Source organism: Aythya fuligula, chromosome 2 (genome assembly GCF_009819795.1).
Source record: "Aythya fuligula isolate bAytFul2 chromosome 2, bAytFul2.pri, whole genome shotgun sequence".
Lineage (NCBI taxonomy): Eukaryota > Metazoa > Chordata > Aves > Anseriformes > Anatidae > Aythya > Aythya fuligula.
In genome coordinates this window covers 43,624,546-43,645,087 of record NC_045560.1, presented here as the reverse complement: position 1 = coordinate 43,645,087, position 20,542 = coordinate 43,624,546, and the positions used below count along the sequence as shown (strand labels likewise).

The window sequence follows — 20,542 nt, the reverse complement described above, 5'->3', positions numbered from 1 at the left end:
GCTGCTAAAATACACGTTAAAGAAACTCTTTAATGTAATGGCTACACATACATATAAAGGAAAAAAAAGACCCTGTTAGTGGCTGTCTCGTTTCAAGGCTGAATAAACAGAGCCTGTGCAGAATCACCATGAATCTATTTAAACACAGGCCTGGGCAAAGCAGCCCCACTTGGAGCTGATGACACCAAGCAGGCCTGGTTTTGGGTATGGAGCAGAGGCTCTTGACAGGATCCCTTTCAAGCTGTGCACATCAGGCCATCAGCTAACCACAAACAGAGATTACCAGAGATGAGGATCAGACTGCTTTTCCCAAAAGGCCTCCCTCCAGCCCTAGGCAGGATTTTTAATAGATTTATTCTTTATAACCAGATTATGATATATCCAAAGACCGTGACAACAAATTGCTGCTTATCACCACGCTGACTTAGACCATCTCAGTTCTACAAACTGATTTTAGTTCATCTCAGACTGGCCCAAAACCATTGTGGCTGCCAAGAACAAGCCGCTGGTACAACCTCCCTCTAATGACACCAATTTGATGCAACTCTTTTTGTTTTGCCTCGGAGGTTTTTATCCCAGCAAACCTGTGGTTGCACCAGCACCATCCGCACGCACGTACCTTGGAAAAATGAAGAGTGTAAATGCTCATCCTTGTGCTTGGTAGAAGTGCAGTCATGCCCAGGACAGATCCGAGTCTGTGTAGTGATCTGGTAAGGCCTGGATCCAGCAGTAGTGCATGAGGAACCGAGCCCCAGCTCTTTCATTTCACTTGGTAAGGTCAGCACCAAGCCTTCCTTTGCCCAGCCCCAGCTCCCATCTGGTTCTTCCATTACTCGGGCCCTCCTTCTCTGCAGTTTTAGCAGTCCTACACCCCGGCCACTCCTTCCAGAAGCAGGCAAATCGGCGTAGCCCCTTCCAGAGGAATTGGCTCTGAGCACTGCTGAGCAGAAGCACCTTGCCAAAGCTCTGACAGATGCTGAAATTTATTTGCAGTTCAGCCCTAGAAAAGAGGGCTTGGTGCTCTTCCTGCAGGCGCTCTTTCTACTGCTTTTCCGGAACAGAAATGGGAACGAGTGCAGAAATACGTCTCTGTTACTATATGTACTTTACCCAAAAGAAAAAAAAATAAACTAAAAAAAGACCATCACACAGATATATGCAGGGCCATTAGAAACTGAATTTATGGCACCGTTATTCCCAGGAGAGAAGAAGCTGAATGAGAAGGCACTCACCAAGCGAGGGGAGCGCATCATAATTCCTGCTAGGTTTTTCCACTTGCAAGGGCTCAGAGTCCCCGTGAGAATTTCTCTTTGGTTTTGAGAACTGAATATTTAAGAAGGATCCTTGTGCCACCGGTGCTTTAACCCTGCCTGTTGCTGTGCTGTCGGTGTGGGATGGAGGGCAGAGCAGGCTGGGCAGGCAGGCAGGAGGGCTTCCCTCACCCGAGGGCAAGGAGCGAAAGGCACCTGCTGCTGCTGTGGAAGAAGCACTTGTTAATGGCTCAGACCAGGGGTTAGAAACCTGGGGGACTTTTATGGTTTTGCAAGAGTCCCGTGTGACTCACAGCCCATTAACCTCCTTGTCTTCCTTTCTCTGCTTGCATGCGTATCACCCTGCCAGCACATGCACCTCTTCATCATGCACGGTGTGGAAAACTGTTTCTTTGACAGGCACGCACTTCTTTAAGATCCTCTCACTTGAGGTCTTACCAGCATGAAATAAATCATCCCAAGGAGAAGGCAGGAGCCCCACCCAGTGCAGAAAAGGGAAACCGGAATGGGACATGAAGGGGAAAACAACCCCCAAACACATAGAAAAGAGACAAAGACAAGTACAGTTTTTGTATCCAATTCAGGAAAGAAAGCAGCACCAGGAATCTCCATCATTTTCTGCATCTGACAATACCACTGCCCACTGTCTTCACTCACCCCTTGGGTGATGCACCCAGCCACAGCACCATGCTAAATCTCAGCAACTCGGAAACCGTCCCTATTCCATCAGAAATAGTGGGAGGACTGCACGTTTCTCTTCACCAACATTGACAGAGGCTACTGGAGGCCAAAAATTATTCAAAACTAGCGTTGGGTTACGTGAGAATTTTTGTAGAGAAAGGTTGTCTTCTAGAGGTTAGCAGGGGTGAGGGAGAAGGAGCTGATTTATAATTACTACCTACCCTACCACAACATCGATGCTTAAGTATGTCTTAGAGTGTTCTTCTCGTGAAGAGATAATGACATTTCACACATAGTTCACCTTAACCTTGAGGTATGGAGAATACTTTGCATTTTTGACCTTTTGTCAAATATCAGCACTCACTTTCAGAGGCATTTTCATCCTCGTACCACGTTAGTCCCAGTAGTGCTTCTGTCTGCGCTTGGAGCACATTCCACACCACTTCCAAGGCTTCTGTTGTCTTGTGCGTCACCCAAGCGCTTCTCTCCTCCCAAGGAAGCACCCTGACCTCACCCAGGGAACAAAAGAGCTTTAGGAAACAGAACTTGAAAGAGTGATACGATCCTTGAGAAAGCTGGAAATCACACGGATGTGTGTATCCACTACACCAAGGACGGCACGGGCTAGCGGTGGAATGACAGCACCCAAAAAAAGGGAGAACTGATGTCAGTGAGAGTTGTAGCTGATCAAAAGCAAAGGAAAGAGCCTGGGCTTTTGTTTTCTTGTTTTCTTGTTCATGTGCAGAAAGATGAAGCGAGTGGATGAAGTGGTAGATGACTACAAATAGCTTTAACACTGTAATTCAAAGTGAATCATTTTCAGAGCACGCGTATGCGCGGCTCTTCTAAGCAAAGCACTTGTTCGACACATCAGAAGATGCCTCAGTGCCGTCACCTTCCTGCAAGCAGACATGCCTTGAGTGCGGTATCGACTGCAAAAGGAAAATAAATAAATAAATCTCTACTGTTCCAGGTGGAAGACAAAGTCTTCCTGCTCCTCAGGTAAGGGAAGGGGCTTTATGACTCTCCCTCTGTGTGTCTGCGGGCTGTCCTAGAACTGGAGGTGCAAGAGCACGGTGTCCAGGCAGAAAACTGAACTGCAGTCAGAGAAAAAGCTACATGCAAAGAGAGCTTTAAAAAATAAGCACAACTTTTGTCTTGTAGGCTTTTCACAGTACATGCTCCCACTGTATTGTTTTTCCTAACATTTATATAATTTTATTGCTAACAGTTCAAAACCCGAAAATCTGCTAAAGGTTTCGATGCATCTCTTAGGCTTTTACTGAGGGAGAAAAACAATTTTTTGAACAAACACTTGGAAATTACCAGTTGTTCTGTTTTTGGAACCTCGGTATTTCAAGTCTAACTTGACTTTCAATGCCTATTTAATATTCTGAGGCTCACCACTCTGCTGGAATAACTAAGTTAAACAAGATTTCTTTCCTGAATTAAGCCTTCAAGGGTTCATTTGAAGAATAAAGAAACAGCAATCAAAATTATTTTTATTGTCCAGAAATGTAAAGTCTGAATCCCAATTTTAGGCGGTGCCAATAATGTAAATAACTTCCTATCAGGCTTCTGTTTCAAGCACATATTTTTTTCTGGGCATTTCACTCAAAGAATAACGCGTGGAACAGCATAAAGAATCGCGACTGCAATCACAATTTCCTCAAAATTACACCACCACAAGCTTTCACTTGCAGCTGCGGCATAACAACCTTCCAAGCCGTTTCCAGCTCTGTAATATTTGTTTTTGCCGTGGACAAATAGCCATCACAAGCCCTAAAATCACCTGGGCGAGTTTAAGAGAGACACCGTATCTAGCAACATGCTGGTGTGAAGCAAGAGTCTGAAGGAATCAATGCCGCTGTACTAGAAAGTAAATATTTTTATAACTACATCCATAGCAACCACAAAACTCTCCACTTCTGCAAAGTGATCCATAATGCTTGACTTGAGAAGCTGATTTAAAGCGCTGAGGAGGTACCGCTAGCCACCATTTATCTTAGCCATAAAATTCCCAGGAAGACAAATATATGGTCTTCCTGGGCCATCACTGTACAGAAAGAAATGCTCAAAAGACATCTCTGGAAATTGCTGTATTTGCTTCCTTTGAAAATATAAATCCCCCTTTTTTGGGGGGGGGGAGGGTTGCACTATGGGAATAAGAATCCCTTACCTTCTACAGGATGTATTTTTACTGCAGCGCTAACTCAGGCGATCGACATCTGAATTAGGGACTTTATGTACCGTGCCCTACGTCTCACGCGCTGCTTTTCACCAGGAGGTCTCGGTGTGCCTCACCAGGATTTGTATCCATATTCTACAAATAGAAAAGTCATTCGGAGAAATTACGGCAATGCAGAGAGATTCATTCACCTGTCAGGAGCCACCTGGCCAACTGGGGCCAGTGAATCCACGTTTCCCCAGCCAGAAGCCACTGCCCTGTTCAACAAACATCATCACTTCTGCGCAAAACTAATGTGGATAAGCTTCCACACACCAAAGCTGTGCTTTATGCCTGTTCCCAAAAGCCTCAGTGCTCGGAAAAATGCACCCAGTGGCATTTTCTATTGCTCTTTGCAGTGAAATCAGCTGACCCCAGCTCTGTCCCTAGTGGATGGGAAAACCTTGCATGCCCTCTGGTCTCGGACGTAGATGTAAGAGGCCCAGGCAATCTGTCAGCACCAGGTGATTTACAGCCCACGCTTTAATCTGCAGTCCCGTGTTCACCCCAGCTGGATGTGTGCAGGGCTACAACGCTCAGCTGAACCAGGCTTGGGCACACAGCTCTGCTACTGCTCAGTTTCCATGGTCAGCTTCACCCCAGATTTATGCTGGCTTTAAAGCAGCTACACAAAGACAGGTAATACCTCATCCGTCACAAAGCCTGTCTTCGTAAAGCTAACTCATTTTGAACGAATTGGGAGCAGCAGATCGGATCAATGGCAGATCAGCATTTTGCAGCACTGCAAAGAACCTCTTTGGAGGAGAGGGTAACTCTGAATTTACTGCCTCTGGTTAGCAGCCCGTCTGGAAATGCACACAGCAGCTGCTTCATCTTCACAGCGCCCAAATCGGGGAAGAAGGGGCAAAACCTGCTCAAGATCCTTCATTTAATGCACTGGAAGATTTGACTGTGGTAACTTTCTGCTTTTCCATTCTCTTTGGCTGGAGAACAGCAGAGATTTGCTCCAAGCCCCTGGCTTAGCTTTAACATGGCATCCTAACGAAAGTCTGGTCTGGCTGATGAGTAGCTGCAGGGCTAAAACACGTTCCTAAAAGCAGCCCTCTTCCCGGTCCATCTAGCAGGTGTCCCCAGAGCAGGGGCAGCAGAAGCACGGGTTGCATTTACCACAGCTGATGCAGCTCGGAGCTTGGTGTGCAGACGGAAAGCCATGTATCAGGCTGTCAGCTCCTGAGACTGAAATACAGACACCCACATCAGTCCGTCCCATTTACTGGTCTACAACTTGTTAGCAGAAGGACCGTGCTGACAGCTGAGTCAGTGCTGAGGGTCAGGAACACCCTGCACAGCCAATCTGTGCAGGCAAGCCATAACTTTTGGATGTATGGGATGATCATAACAGGCAGGAACTGGCTGATTCAGGGCCAATTTTGAAATCCAGATCTTGTGGAAAGCTCGTCATGCTCTGCTAAAGCATGGTTCCTCTCAAAAAAGAGGAAATATTCAGAACTAGTGGAAAAAGTTTGACCAAAATCCACTGCCCAATATATACATACATAAATATAAAAGCCATTTATTTGATTTAATAACTGGTTTCATTTCATCTAAAGTTAATTCCATCTAAAAGTACTCATTAAAACGTTATTAATTTTCCTTTAGTTTCACAAAACATCCACTCCACCTGCTCTAAAATAAGCTGGGTTAAGTCAAGTGATTAAAATAAGAACCAACAGTATTGACACAACGACAGTATCTAGCCATACTCTACTTCCATAGAGCCTGCCTTACTGCTTTTTATATTAAAATTGTCTTCCATTCTCTCAAATACTTCTTCAGAAACCAGGATAAGTTCAGCTACTTCAGAGACTTCTCTGGGCTCCGTTGGCCAGGGATGGCATGTCTTCAAGCTGTTGGTCAATACAAGTACGTAAGAGGAAGTTGGCAGTGGAGACACAACTCTGCCCTAGCCTAAGTAGTCAGGTAGCTTTGTGGTTCTTCCTGAAGCCGGTAAAAATGTTTTCCCTGAGGTACTTTAGAAATTTAGACCAAAATTGGCCCTCAGAGTCAATATTTGAGGGACTCAAGCACTCAAAATGGTGGCTGAAGAATCATCTTACAATTGTTCTGCAAGTCAGGAATGGCTGATAGGAAACAAAACCCTTTAGAAACCACCACTGTTCTGTTTGGAAAGGAAAGCTATGCAAATATCCTCGCCTGTCAACCCAGACTGGAAAGCACTCTTCCAAGGAACGGTCAACAAGAGTCTGCCCATGTCTCATGGCCATGTAGGTCAACATAAGCACAGCTGACATAGTATTTGTAGCCAGACTGAACGTGTGGTATTCCAACAGGGGCACCTCTCCCGTAATTTACAGTCTGGATCACTCTTCGGATAAAACATGAGACAGGTTCAGTATTTTGTTGCAATTAGTAACCGGAAAAGAAAAGAAAGCAGCTTTTCTTTCGAAAACTAACACTTTATTCACGGATCCACCACAGCCCTGCCAGCAAAGCATCCCCTGTATTTAACAGCTGAAACCTGCCTACAACGAACTACGTATTAATGACTGCCAGCAGTCCCAGCGATGCTGCCAGACAAGTTTCCAGCTGGCTGCAGACGCTGCCTCCACGCGCTCACCACTCCTTGTCCGCACGGCAGCGGGCACCTTGTCACACGCATCCTCCCTCCAAGGGCACTGCTCCAGCCAGAGGCTCTGTATCGCACGTAAGCCCGAAGCTTTGCTTGGTTATTTTACTTCAAAGCCAGCAAACAGAAGTCATGCCACCGCCGGAGCGAAGCTCGATACTTTCAAGCCTTGGAAACGAATCTGGTCTAGTCAGTAATATTTCCATCATCATCAAAGCCCACAGCATCACACAGGAAACTCAAAAAAAACTGGCCAGGGCAACAGACTCTTTGAGATCCTTAATTATTAATAGCGTAGATGAGCTGACTTAAAACAGATGTGCTGTTTTTAAGCAGAGATGCTGTGTATCTGTTGCTTAACACACTGATCTGAGGGGCAGGCATTCCCACAGAGCAGTCCCGGTGCTGTATTTTTTGCTACCTACCACGAAGACAAGCGACTAAACCCCAGAGTGTGCCCGTGTGTGTATTCGTTCACACCTTATAAAGCACCTGCAAAAAAGTAAAACTATTGGCACATCCAAAAGGCTCATATCCCTCTTGGCATATGTGTATCTATCTAATCACCAGGAGCATAAGGAAATGGTTTTTATTGACCTACAAAGTGAAGATAAGTTGCTTAATTAACTCTCGTGTCACAGCTATCAGTGCATCGTAAACTATAAAGCGTGTAAAATCAATGTCATTAAGAAAAGCCTCCAAAAATCAGTTATCAGCCCAAATTTCGCCCGCTACAGGGGCTGACGGTACCTCAGGGGCTGTGGGAGCCCACAGGCTGCTCGCCCCCTGTTAGTTGTACACAGGCTGGTAATTTGGAGGTGCTTTTACCGAAAATTTGGAGGTGCTTTCACCGATAATTTGGAGGTGTTATCACCGATAATTCGGAGGTGTTATCACGGAAAATGTGGAGGTGTTTTCAGCAGGCGGGAGCGCTGCCTCCCTCGGAGGGCTGCCCTGTGAGGGAGCAGCCCCGCGGGCGCCTCACCTGCGGGCACCCACCGCCTCTGCTGCCTCACCCACACCGCTGAAACGCCTGTTTACTTATTGCTATACGCATTTTTTGTTTCTTCCAGGCGGCGAACTGAGTGAAAACAAAACAGGGCAGGAACATTTTACAGCGATGACCCGAAACCACGTCCCGTCCCCACACACACACACACCCGGAGCCCCCCTCCCCGGCGCCACTCACGATCTCGGCCACCATGAGGAGCCCGGGCAGGGTCCGCAGGAACTCCCTGTCGTAGGCGAGGGTGCTGGAGCTGGCGGACAGGTTGGCGGTGAAGGAGCTGCTGGTGGTGGTCACCGTGTGGGACCGAGGGCGAGGCGGCTGCTCCTGAGGCGGCGGCGGCGGCGGCGGCTCCATGCTGGGCGCCGCGGGGCTGCCCCGAGCCCGAGCCCGGCTGCGGGGCGGGGGCAGCGGCAGGGACAGGGACACAGAGATAGGGACACGGGGGACAAGAAGAGGGACAGAGGGACAAGGAGAGGGACACAGGGACACGGGGGCAGGGACACGGGGGCAGGGGCGGCCGCCTCACGGGCGCCGCCGCCGCCCCGCTTTGTGTGGCCCCGGCGCCACGGGGAGGAGGCAGGGCCCGGGGGGAGCAGGGCTCAGGGGGACCCCAGCGCTAGGGGAGGGTCCCCAGGGGGGCTGTGTGTGTGTGGGGCCGCCTGAAGCCGCCTGACTGTGGGGTGTTTGGGAGCTTGTAGTCCCACAGAGGGTGAGATGGGCTGAGAGAGCCTGTGGAAGAACAGCCTGAGGAGACAAGCCCGCGGCCGGGCGCCATTTGGTGGGGCCACGCTTGTCGCCCACCCGTGTGTGGGCAGGGACACGCGGCGGTGGCTGTGCTGCAACCCTCTGAGGGGTGAAACAGGGAGGCAGCTGGGATCTTCCGTAAAAATACCAACAAAAACAAGAGTCTTCAAGTGGCGTAAAACCCTTTAGAAAAGGCAAACCCTGCAGGACAGTGGAAATGGAAAGTATGAGGTCGTTATTTGTCTGCCACCTGACAGCGTGGAGCTGTTCCCTAACCTGCATTTTTTAGTACTTTCCACCTTTCTCCTAAGCATCCCCTTAAAAATAAATCATTTCCGGGTCATTTCAGACCTTTTGGAGCAATCTTCCACTCCACAGAGAGCAGTACAGTGTTTAGCAACAAGCCAGCAGGTTATGGTTCCTTTCAACCTTCAGGAATTCTCATTAGCAAAGCATTTGGATGTGGCAAATTCAGGGAAACTGAAGTGTTTTCCATATGTCTGGTGGCTATTGTCCTCGACTTGTTTACTGCTGCTGGCCTGCTGGCTAACAAAGGCTGGATTTTGCAGTATTACCTTGCAGCAGGGGAGCAAACCAGCTGGAGAGGGAGGAGGAAGGTGGCCGAGTTTCTCCCAGCAATAGGGGAAACGGGAATTACCCAAAGGGATTGCTGCTCATATGTGATTGTGCCTAAGTGTGTCACAACACAGGCTCCACAGGGGTTCTTTGAAGGTGTCACTCACGGGCACTGGTGGCTTTTTGAGTTAAGGTGCCAGAAAAAATGTGGCAGCGTTTTGCAAACACGAGCTGCAGGCCATCAGAATGAGATGCATATGATACAGAGGTGCCTTGCTTTGGGAGGAAAAACAGAAAGACCATTAACTGAACCACACGCTGAAACCTTTAAACATAACATCTCAGTCGTGATTAAGAGATTTTACACTTTTTACCATTTTTTTTATTGTGGCGTTATTTGCATTTCTGATTGGTTGCACTCCTGTTTTACCCATTTTTTTAAATAAGAACTGAGATGTAATATGATGTAAATAAGAGCATTTGACTGCAATTCTGTTAAAGGAAAAAAAATACATCTGTGCACTGGTCTGCTTAGAGACTAGCTTCAACTGGCTTGCAAATAAAAAGTGTGTTATCAGATCGCTCAGTGCTGCCAAGCTCTGCTCCAATGCCAACACCACTTTGCGATGCCCCTGTTGCTGTTCGTGAGGATCCACTGTAACACACTGATTTTATTTCTCCAAATGACACTTGTCTTTTCAGTTTTCCATCCATAAGATCAGTAAGTGAGGAAACATGGGGCTAAAATTCATGCCCATAGCAATCAGTATGAGTTTAAGAATGATGATTATTTAATGTTAAATAATCATGTTAAATTAATGTTTAATAGCAATGCTAAATAATGTAAATCGAATTATAATTATTTAATTAAAAGACCTTTGTGTGGATTCCGACTCTGTGCTTATTGGGGGGCTGCACCAGGCATGAACCTTCAGGTAACAGTTTGAGTAATTCACATCACTTTCCTTTTGAGAGCTGATTTATTTTGCCATGTATGAGTTTCCAGGACATATATTCAGTGGGCTTAACTTTGATGTATAGTACTAAAACTGTATATTGTGCTCACTAAACTTCTGGAGCTCAGTGTTGTTTCTTTTTCCACCACACATCAGACTAAGATATTTCATTGCTTTAGGTCTTTATGTCTATCATTTGAGCATCCCAGGTCCTCTGAAGAAAAGTAAAACAGAAACACAAATAGAGAGGCATTTGTTTGCTGTTTCAACTATATTAAAACTATTAATATAGCATACTTTATTAAAAAGTCTGCTGAAGAGGTCAAATATTGGGACTAATTCAACAAGAACTGAAGGACTGTATTTCTGGGCAACTTCTCTCAACGCTGGCTGCCACTCTGACTTCCTTAATTAGCATTTTTTTCTCCAGCAAACATATTCAACAAATGAGTTTCACTAAAAAGAAAAAAAACACAACACCACACACACAAGGCAAACACTCTATAGAAGCTTTTCTATACTGCTCGTATTCCAGGAAGCAAATTTAATTTTCTAACTTGACAGAATAACCCTTTACTTTCTGAATGTTTACTTTGAGGCTCTCGTTTTTTGTTTTGCATCCTTGCACTGAAGGCTAGAACTGAAAAGCCTGCAGGGACCATCTCAGTTAAGTTTTTTTACGCATAGATAGCATCAGAAGCAAAATAATTGAATGCTGCCACTTGAACAATCAACCTTTTATTACAGAACTACCAAGAGAGAAGAAGGTGGCTCATTTTCTGTCTTTTAAATTAACCTTTCAAGGGAAGGATTAGTGAGCCTTTCAAACATCAGTCAAGATTCTTACCTTTGTTTGTCAACTAATACATCTCATCACGAAGTAAACTGTGATTTGAAAAATAAAAGTAAAGTATTGAAGCCTTTCGGTATAAATATTTTAGTAAAAGCAAAATAACTGATAAAAGTATTATCATGTTTCTAACCAAAGGGCTTATTCCTGAAGTGTCCTGATATCTAATTAACAGATTCTTCCATTTAAGCTGGTCTGGGTCTCAAATCCTGAGGTATCAACATATTTGAGATTTCTGACTGAGCTCTCTACAACTAACTTATTAGCAACAATCTGGCCAGCTGGAAGTGCTAATTAAAGTAGACTCACAGGACCAAGGAGCAGAGCTGACTGGAATTTCCTTCACTGTTTTTCTGGTTTTGAAATACAGCTTCCCTTCACCCTTTCCAAATCCTAAAATTTTCAAATGTCAAGCTTACTTTGATTTTTTTTGTTGTTTTACTTTTAGCTAAGTCAAACAAGTAAATATATAAAAGAAAAGGTGATTGAAATTTTTCACTGGTCATCAGCAGATTTCAGTCAACAACAAAAAGTTACTGTTTTTTAACAACTAAGGAGTGATCTGAGAAATATAAGCGTGCTTATTCTGAAGAGGGCAAGAAAGGAACTGTGCTTTCTCTGGAACCTGGGGCAAATGTAAGGAATACGGATTGGTATCAGATGCCCAGGACAAATATTCTCACCCTTGACATCCCACTGGGCTAATCCGAGGATGAGATACTTTTAGTAAGCATTAAATCAAGTGTTAAATAAATATTTGGAATATTTCCTAATGGCTTTTTGGAATCAGTGAGGTATAGGCTTTGAGCTACGTATTTAGAGTAAATTATTAATAATATACATTACTCTTTGACAGCTTACCTGAGTGTACGGGAAAACTGATTTACACTATCCCAAACCAGAAATCCTTGACTTGCACTTTATTAGTGACATACACTATAAACATGCCAAATGATCAATCAAGTTAAATGACTGTGTATGTGAATCAGTATTTTGCAAAGTAAAAGTGGTTTTCGTGATCAAGATTCTTGGCTCTTCTAATGTTGCTGCAAGAGAGAGAAAACAGATGAGAAGCCTGGCTTTTCACAATGTCTGTTCTGCAAATCCATAAAGGATCTGTGTTTGTACATAGGGCTGCTGAACACGGGAATTGTTTGGCTTTGCAGCTTGGGCACCCCAAAATGAATGAATCTCAAGTCAATACCAATTGGAACTAAAGTCACTGAGTAATGGGTGAGTGCGTGGGATTTGGTCATTAGAAATGTTACTGCCCTAATGCTGGAAAATACAAAGCTATCTGTTTATATTCCCTACACCTTTTCTTCCAACTGTTTCTTTCTTTACATGAAGTTTATTTGGATGATATGAACAAAGGCCAGACTGCAGACACTGACATTTTACCTGCCAGAAAACTTAGGACTTGTGACCGGCCATATGAAGAATTAACTCCATGCTGTGAAAGCAGCATGCTGACTTCATCATTTTTTTCATGTTCAGGGGTCAGGGACCTCATATTTGTAACGCACATGCAAGAGTATGCCTATCTTTTATTTCAAGGGCTGCTTCTCAGCCATCCTAAAGACACGGTGAGCGTGCAAGCACAGCTCCAGGCGCAGCTGATGGCCCTGCCTTCTCACACCTGCAAATCCCGAGTCACCTGAATGCTCGTGTCCGGTGCTGTGTTATGTGAGGAAGGAGCTTTTGGCCCCTGAGCACGTCCAGACAGGCTGTCCCTGAGGCACGCTCATAAAATATATTTTCACTGGGGTCACCACCCCTCTGTAGACCTTTAAATATTTCAAACAGGTACTCGTGAGTACAGTACTTGAGAGTATAACCATTTCCCCTGAAGACATGTATGGTCTCTACTGGGCAAGGATGGTGCTTGCATAAGTGTTTAAATCCCAGCAGTTAATGTTTATACAGCACCTAAGCCTAATGCAAAACAGCTGGAAGAAAAGATCACCCTCAGTGATCGTCAACGCCACATTTGTTTGCAGATAATTAATGAAAGACTGAACAATTCCACCGCGGTTTCGTCACAGCATCGTCCGTGTTTGGGGACAGAGCTTACAGTCACCTCAGAGCTTCTGGCACCAGCTCGCTTGCAGGCTTCACTAATGGACAGCCCTCTTGCTCTGCCACAGTCAGTACAAACCCCTGAAATGGCTGAGACCTAAAGTGCACGAGCCATTATGCTGAATTTTTAAGAGCTGAACTGAGCTTGCTATGTATGTACATACACAAAGAGAAGACATCCAGTAGCTGGCAGGCAATGACTCGACCAAGCACCATGGCTAGAAGCTGAAGTTGGACCAATTCAGACTGGAAATAAAGCAGATTTGGTTTATTCTTTTAAAACATTTTTAACACAGCATACTTAGCTATTCAAGTAGTTTATTAAGTAAAGTACTAGACTCTCCATCATTTGAAGTCTGTAATTCAAAGCCTTGGATTTAAAATACACTCTTTACCAAGCTACCCTTCATAAATTTTATGATCTGTATCATACAAAAATGGGCAAGAGATGATCTGAGTGATTTGAGAAACCATACAAATGAATTGTAATTAATTCCACAAAGCCACAATCTTCTTAATGCCCAGACAGTCCTGTTTTGTGACTACAGGATCTGCTGAGAAAGGTGGCAGCTGGCTGGGGAGAGGTAACAGAGTGTAAATGCCCAGTTTTAGGGAGCAGAAGTGCAGGAGAGAACAGTGACCCTGGCAAGAGACTGACCGAAGTCTTGGAGGACACAGCAGTAGAAGGCAGAGTAATGCAGGCAGATGTTTTACTGTCCTGTTCAGCTCTTCATACTGGCTTGCACAGCCGTTCTGTACGGGATAAAGACATTTAACATCTAGCCCTTATAAGAAGAGAAAAAAAAATTAACACAGGAACACATTAGACCGCATAATGGACTGAAATCTCAAGTGACAGAGATATGGTATCAGCATTTTCAAATCAGCATTCTATCTTTGCAAGTAGACCAGTGCCAAAGCATTTATATAAACACAAAGAACAAAATGACCCCGTTATTTGTACCCGTAGAACAATCTTAGCCCCAAAACAAAAGAAAAGAAACAAATCTCCGTAGCACAGAACAGTGGCAAGTTTAACTCAAAGTAGAGCAGAGATGCATGCACCGGTATTTGTGAATACATTGCACACTTCTTATGTGTATAAATAATTATTGGATGCTTTCAAAGCAGATATGCATAAAAGCAGCATGCAAAGCTGCTGATACTTGCTAAGTCTTGTGCCAGTTCATAAAATAAAATAAGTGCAGTGATGCAAGGCACTTCCAGCATTCTTCTGTTCTAGGTTCCTGAAAACAGCTACTGCAAGAGAAACAGGGGATTTAGAGGACAGAACGATTTGTCTGTTATGGCTGTGCACGTTTGGGGGGAACAAAGCATGTTGCCGGGTTTTTTAAAGGAATCAGAAAATTCACTTTGTTAAATTTCCTAATTCACTTAGTCTGCTTTGAAAACTGCAGGCTTTGGACCGTGCAGGAATGCTGCATCGGACTGGCCTACGGAGCAGGCAGGGCTGGGTGACAGGCTGCGTTTTGGAAGGGCTGGAATTTCCCCAGAACAAAGGCTTATCCCATTTATGACATGTCTTGAAAAAGCTTATCCTGTCAAGTCATTTATTACCCTACTAACTAGCTACTGAGCACGGATAATGCTTCTTTGCTAGATCAGCAAGAGAAAAGAGATTTCAGAAGAAAAGGTTTTCAGTTGGGGATTTTAGGAGAGCGGGAGAAGAGCCGATGGGGGTTAGGCTATGTAAGCTCTTTGAACCATGAAGAAACATACCAAGAAGGATTTTACTAAATGCCCACAGTATAGCTCAAATGCAGCCTGTCTGTTGAGGGCAGCCTCATTACCTAGGTATTTAGATGTGAATTTAATGTGAATTGGCACAGCACTCTGGATCGTGTTATTAGATTTGGAGTACGCAGAGGATGCACTGATATGGATGGGGCTCTAATTAGTAATAGTGACGTTAATTAAATCCATCATATATTTATGAATGTCTGACTTAGCATTAACTACGAGACAGTTCTGACACAAGATTTGTTGTGACATAACCATCCCTATACACCTCACAACTAAGAAGTTTGGTTTACGATGGACTTTGAGGGTGGCTGGGATAAATGTTCAACAGTGCTCAGACTCCACTGGCAGTACTTGCTGTGGTGGGGGTATTTAGATATCCATATAGTTAAAGGAATGTCTCCTAGACCTGGACAATTTTTTATTTTTTTATTTTTTTTTAAGTCACTGAACATACCAAACAGATCATCTCCTAGAAGCAGCGTGGCTGATATGCCAATCAAATGTTATTTTATTCACCTTCCTCATAAGGGTTCAATCAGAGGCTCAGGAACCAAACTGTCTCAGCGCGTGCAAATGAAGGTCATGCATCAAAGTCCTGTGCTATCTTTTTAAGTGGTGTTGTGATTATTATTTCAGTGAAGTACTAATCAGGAAGATCGTATTTTTGTGATTCATTGTTCAAGCAGACAGTACAAGGAAAAATATCAAAGGTAGCAAGGATTTATTCAAACCAGTTATTGGTGTGATGAAATCTGTGATTATTTCCTGCATACAATCATCCTTCTTGTGCTAGAAGCCTATTTTTATGGACTGTCTGAATTCATTAGTGCAAGATTTCTTGATAGAATTCACCAATAAGAGAAATACAAGTAATGGGATTACACAAATTTATCAGCGCTAAAATGCAGGCTTTAATAAGTTACCTTCATCAATAACGATATATAACACTGGGATATTTTATGGGAGTACTTAAAGATATCTATCTAATAAAAACAGGAGGGATTTAAGAAAACTACTTACAGCTGAAATTCTACAGCCTGCAAAGTAATCCCCTCTGTAAACCAACTGAATGTAAGGCAACCAGCAGAAAGAGAAAAACACACAGAGAAAAGGAAAAAGAAAAGATGCTGGTGAAGGTACCTGTACTACAAAGTCAAATACCTAATTGTGCCTTCTCAGACGAGCTCAAAATGCTGTGAGCATGCACAACCACTAGGGAAGGGGAACGTGGGGGCAGCAGGCCCACAGTCTGCCTCCAGTGCTGTGCAAGTAATAAGGTTCAAGCACACCTGCAAATTTTGGGAAATCGAAGACAGGGAGGACTTGAAAGACTACATCCCCCAAGTACTTGCTCTGTATGTATCCCTGCCTTGCAAAAGACAGCAGTAGTCCTCAGGCTTTCATAAACAGAATTAATGCGATTGAAAATAACTTCTAGCAAGCACCAGCCATAAGAGAAGCAGCAGAGAGAGCTGTACTTTCGCCATTAATACTACACAGAGAAGCAGCCCTTCCCCTGTCGTGTGTACCCTGTAAGTCCCCTGACATAAGCTGTGCTAGAAAAAGGCATTAATGCATTATAATCAGTCAGTGATTCTAACAGAAGCAGATGAACTCCACTAGGCTGTGTTTGCTTGAAGGCTCTACAAAATATAAAAAATTGCCAACCCCAAACACCACCAACCCCAAGCATTCCTATTCCATATTGTGAAGATCAGCATAGAAAAGTCAGCTGTTTCTTGAGATCTGCCTACTGGATTTCAATATATTTTGCTAATCATCTCAAGACAAACAACACTTTCAAAAACAAAATAATCTTTCCAAAACTCTGTCTAGCTGAACAAAGACTTGTGACTGATTAAGCTCAAGAACACCGCACTGAGTAGAGATAAATCTTATGCTAGCACTGCAATACTTCAGAACTGAAAGCAGACTTGAAAATCAAATATATTCCCTGTTCAAGTGATGTCTGTGCACATGCACACACCTCCTTCTTTTAAAAGGTGTATTTAACACACAGAAGCAGGTAGACAGCAAGCAGTCCTGGGGAAGGAAGTCACCTGGTCGTTGGGACATGTTCAGCACAGTCAGCAATCCCAGCAACATCCTTTGAACAGCACAGATGAAGTGCAGAGATGTTTAAACCTCTCAGTATCTGCTCGCCAGTCCTTGGATGGTCCTTTTACTCAGCTCCCATGCTGACATGACAGGTTCTATCTAAATGCAACCAGTTCACGTAAGTGTTTTTCATGTCCCCATCACCATAACGTGCGATAATTCACAAAGCACGTAACCAAGTCCCCTACTCTTCACTGTCAGATTGATTAAAATGGCAACAGGAAAACCAGTTGTGCTGGTGTTGCACTAGAGGAGAGCTTGCCCATAGCACACATTCTCGTGTGGAAGGAACCAGCAGGACTGCCAACCCACAAGACTGACTTAAAAATGCACCAGGAGTGTCCCCAGAGCATTCTGCTCAATTTCTATCATTTAACCTCAGCCTCTGGTAATAACACTAGGCCACAGCTCCTTGATACCATTATAATCATTTGATTGTTAAGATCACATATAAATTGTAACAGCTCAGGCTATGGTACCTTGCTCTTACTGGGGCTTCCCCTTCTAGCTCTGAATCTGCAATTTCAAGAGAGAGGGAAGAAAATTATCTCAATTTCAGGAAGACAATTTTGAGGAGCTTTGCTTCAAGAGTCCATCTCTGGCTACTTAATTAGACTGAATCCTGCTTACTTAGCTCCAAGACAACCATGAGCTGATGGAAAGGTAGCTAACGCTTCTAATTATTTCTCACTTGTTAAATGCAGTGTGTGCAAGAAAGAATGGGTGCCTTTACCCCAAGGAGGTTGCAAATCTCTGACCACTTCTTGCCAGCCTTTCTCATGAGTATCTACATTCTTCTGAACTCTCCTGAGCCCACCATGAAATGAATGAAGTGCATATTTCCTCTGTATAACCTGTCTAGAGTGCATGAACAGCATATTTTTCTAATCTCAAGAGTTTTCCATATACTGCTTGGAGAGTGATACATGGAAGGGACGAGGAACTCAACAGCAGTCGTTGTATCTCTGTGCGTTTTGATGTATTGAGTGTGCTTGTGAAACCTCTCTTGCACTTCAGCAGCTGCTAAATTCCTGAGGAGACATTTCCCAGGTCTTAGTTTTGAAGAACACATGTTTGCACAGTTACTGTGAAGTTGTGCCTGATGCAGGATGACAGGCCAAAAGGGGCTTGAATCAACTCTCCAAGAGCTTTGGCTTGACTCCTGCATTTCAGTGCATGTTGCGTTACCAGCTCCTGCACTGGTCTGATCTGGTCTCTTCCCCTATTCTCTACCAGACAAAATCTCAGGAAAAAAAAAGTTATTTGAATGAGCATGGCAATAGTAAACATAACAGATACAACAGGGTGCAAGACGCAAGAGTAAGAAGGATTAAAACCAACAGTACAGAACCATTGAATCATTAAGGTTGGAAAAGACCTTCAAGATAGTCTGGTCCAACCATCACTCTGCTATCAAAGTCACCCACTAAACCATGTCCCTAAGCATATAATAGTTTGGAAGATTTTTTACTTAGTTTCTCTATTGGGCACCAAACATAGGACTGAAGGTATACCTTCTCTGTAGTAGCCTAGAGCTTGAAAAAATGCAGATGAAGAAGAAAATCAGAGGATAAGCCAAAACACAAACAAGGGAAGACTGGCATGACTAGTGCTCCTGCAATTACCACCTCATTTGAAGTCTGAAGAAAATGATGCAGATGAGGTCTACATAAAAACCACCACCAGCACAAGCATCTGTCACATTCAAATGCAACTCTGCAGGGTATGCAGAAAGTAGAGAAATTTCTAATTTGGGTTTAAATGCCCCAGTAAAAACATGTACCAAAACTGGGCTTTAACCCAAAGCACAAGAACAGCCAAGGCTGGCTCTGTTCAGTTATCACAACACATAGCAGCTCACTTTCCAGTGAGTATGGAGCCTGCAAAATCATACATTCAATATATGTTGATTTATTTCTTCATGCAACCATATACAAAGTAGGTACCACAAAGAACAGCATGGTAAAAAAAAAAAAAACTGGCTCGCAGTCACTGAGAAGCTGATGAACATACTTTTGTGTTTGAAGTTTGCATTTTAGATACTATCTAATGCTTCATAAACGTTTCCATATTACAATTTACATATATCAGGAACCTTGCCAGTGCTTGCTACCGGATTTGGCTTGCTTTCCAATCCTCTCCACCCTTCAGAAAGAAAAGAGCAATCTAAAAACCCCCAACATTGTGCTTTCTGAGCCTACCACTTGCCTGTGTTTCATAACCAAAATGCAAGATATTCCCTAAGTCCTCTAAACACAAAATGTTCACGAAGAATCCATCCCACTAAAAACTGGAGCATATTCCTGTACAAAGAATGTGAAGAAAGAGTTAGCAATTTTTAAAATGGGGTTTACAGTAAGGCTGGCTTTGGAGAAAGAATAGGCAAACTAGCTCAGTTAATGTCTTAATTTTCACCAGAACATGGGATATACCTTATTTGTACAAACGTGGCATTTCAGAGTGTCAGAGACTTGAAGCATATTTATAATACTATTCTCTTAAAATAGTAGCCATGTTTTCAGTTAACCCAAACTGTCTTACTGCCATCCTAGCAGAGATTGTTGGATGGCTTGGAAGAGATCTACGCATTAGCTCCACAGCCATAAGCTATGAATGAGCAGATGAATACATCTCGTGCAAGGACAGCTGAAGACAGGTCGTCCTGGTGGCCTTTCTGAAAGCTTGTGCAAAATTCACAGCCCTCTGCAAGGATTTCTTACACACACAAACTTTCAATAAATGGCAGGTAGGGGCTTACCTGTAGAGTTTAGCCCGTATGCATGTTCGTGTACACTCGCCCACCTTTTCATATGAAGAGCCCTTCTTAAGGGTCCCTACAAATTAGCATGTAAAGGTGCAGTTCTGTAAGGAAGAGAAGGAAACTGGAACAGATTTCAAGAAAAGGCCTAGGGAGCAAGCTGCTAGGATCACGAGCAAGCAGCTAAGATCACAGAGGGCAATATGCACTGCACCGAGCAGCCTTTGGCAGGTACCCATCTGAACAATACAGACTGCTCACATGCCAGAACTGTGCTTAACTGGTGTGAGTTACAAGAAGGGCATGCATTTAAAAGCTGTAATTCATGCTGTTTCTAATAACTTATTGAAATAAGCAACATCTGGTTCTCAATGTTCTCTACAACTAACCTCTACAGTATCTCTCTAAAATAGATACTGTAGGCAATAGGTAAACATAATAAAGAGGTGAATCCAATTTAGAGATGGGGAACTGACAACACAACTGTTCTGCTGGGTCTCACCCTCCTGTCCTCCTGTTAAAGCTGAGTTCTGTAGCTGCTTTCAGTAGGAGCAGGACCAGTCTGTAGGATCAGGAGTATTTGAAAGTCCGTACCCAAAGGACATCGGCAGGAATCTGCAATCAAGTCAGAGCAGACTGAGAAGAGAACTAGGTTTCATTTCATACAAATGCCAGATCCAGCTCCTTTGCACATGCTGGGATTGAAGGCAGACACTCTTCTCATCCATTATTCAAAATCAAAGCGTTAGCTTCTCATGCTCAGATTTCCATCAGCTCATGACAAATCACGGGAGAAGAACTCAGTGTGACCAGGAGCCAGATGGAAGAGAAATAATGTTACATTAATAATATGAAATGCTACATGTAACAGGACAATGTTTTATCTCAGCAGTAGTCAGCC

General features: G+C 43.8%; 1 protein-coding gene across 1 annotated transcript in view; it reads right to left on the bottom strand.

The window, feature by feature from the left end:
* Positions 1 to 8,150, bottom strand: part of CMTM8 (CKLF like MARVEL transmembrane domain containing 8) — a 56,834-nt gene extending 48,684 nt beyond the window's left edge. Inside the window, exon 1 of the mRNA XM_032180688.1 lies at positions 7,977 to 8,150. Within this exon, the coding sequence (XP_032036579.1) occupies positions 7,977 to 8,150 (174 nt within the window). The remainder of the gene's footprint in view (positions 1 to 7,976) is intronic.
* Positions 8,151 to 20,542: the final 12,392 nt, after the last annotated feature.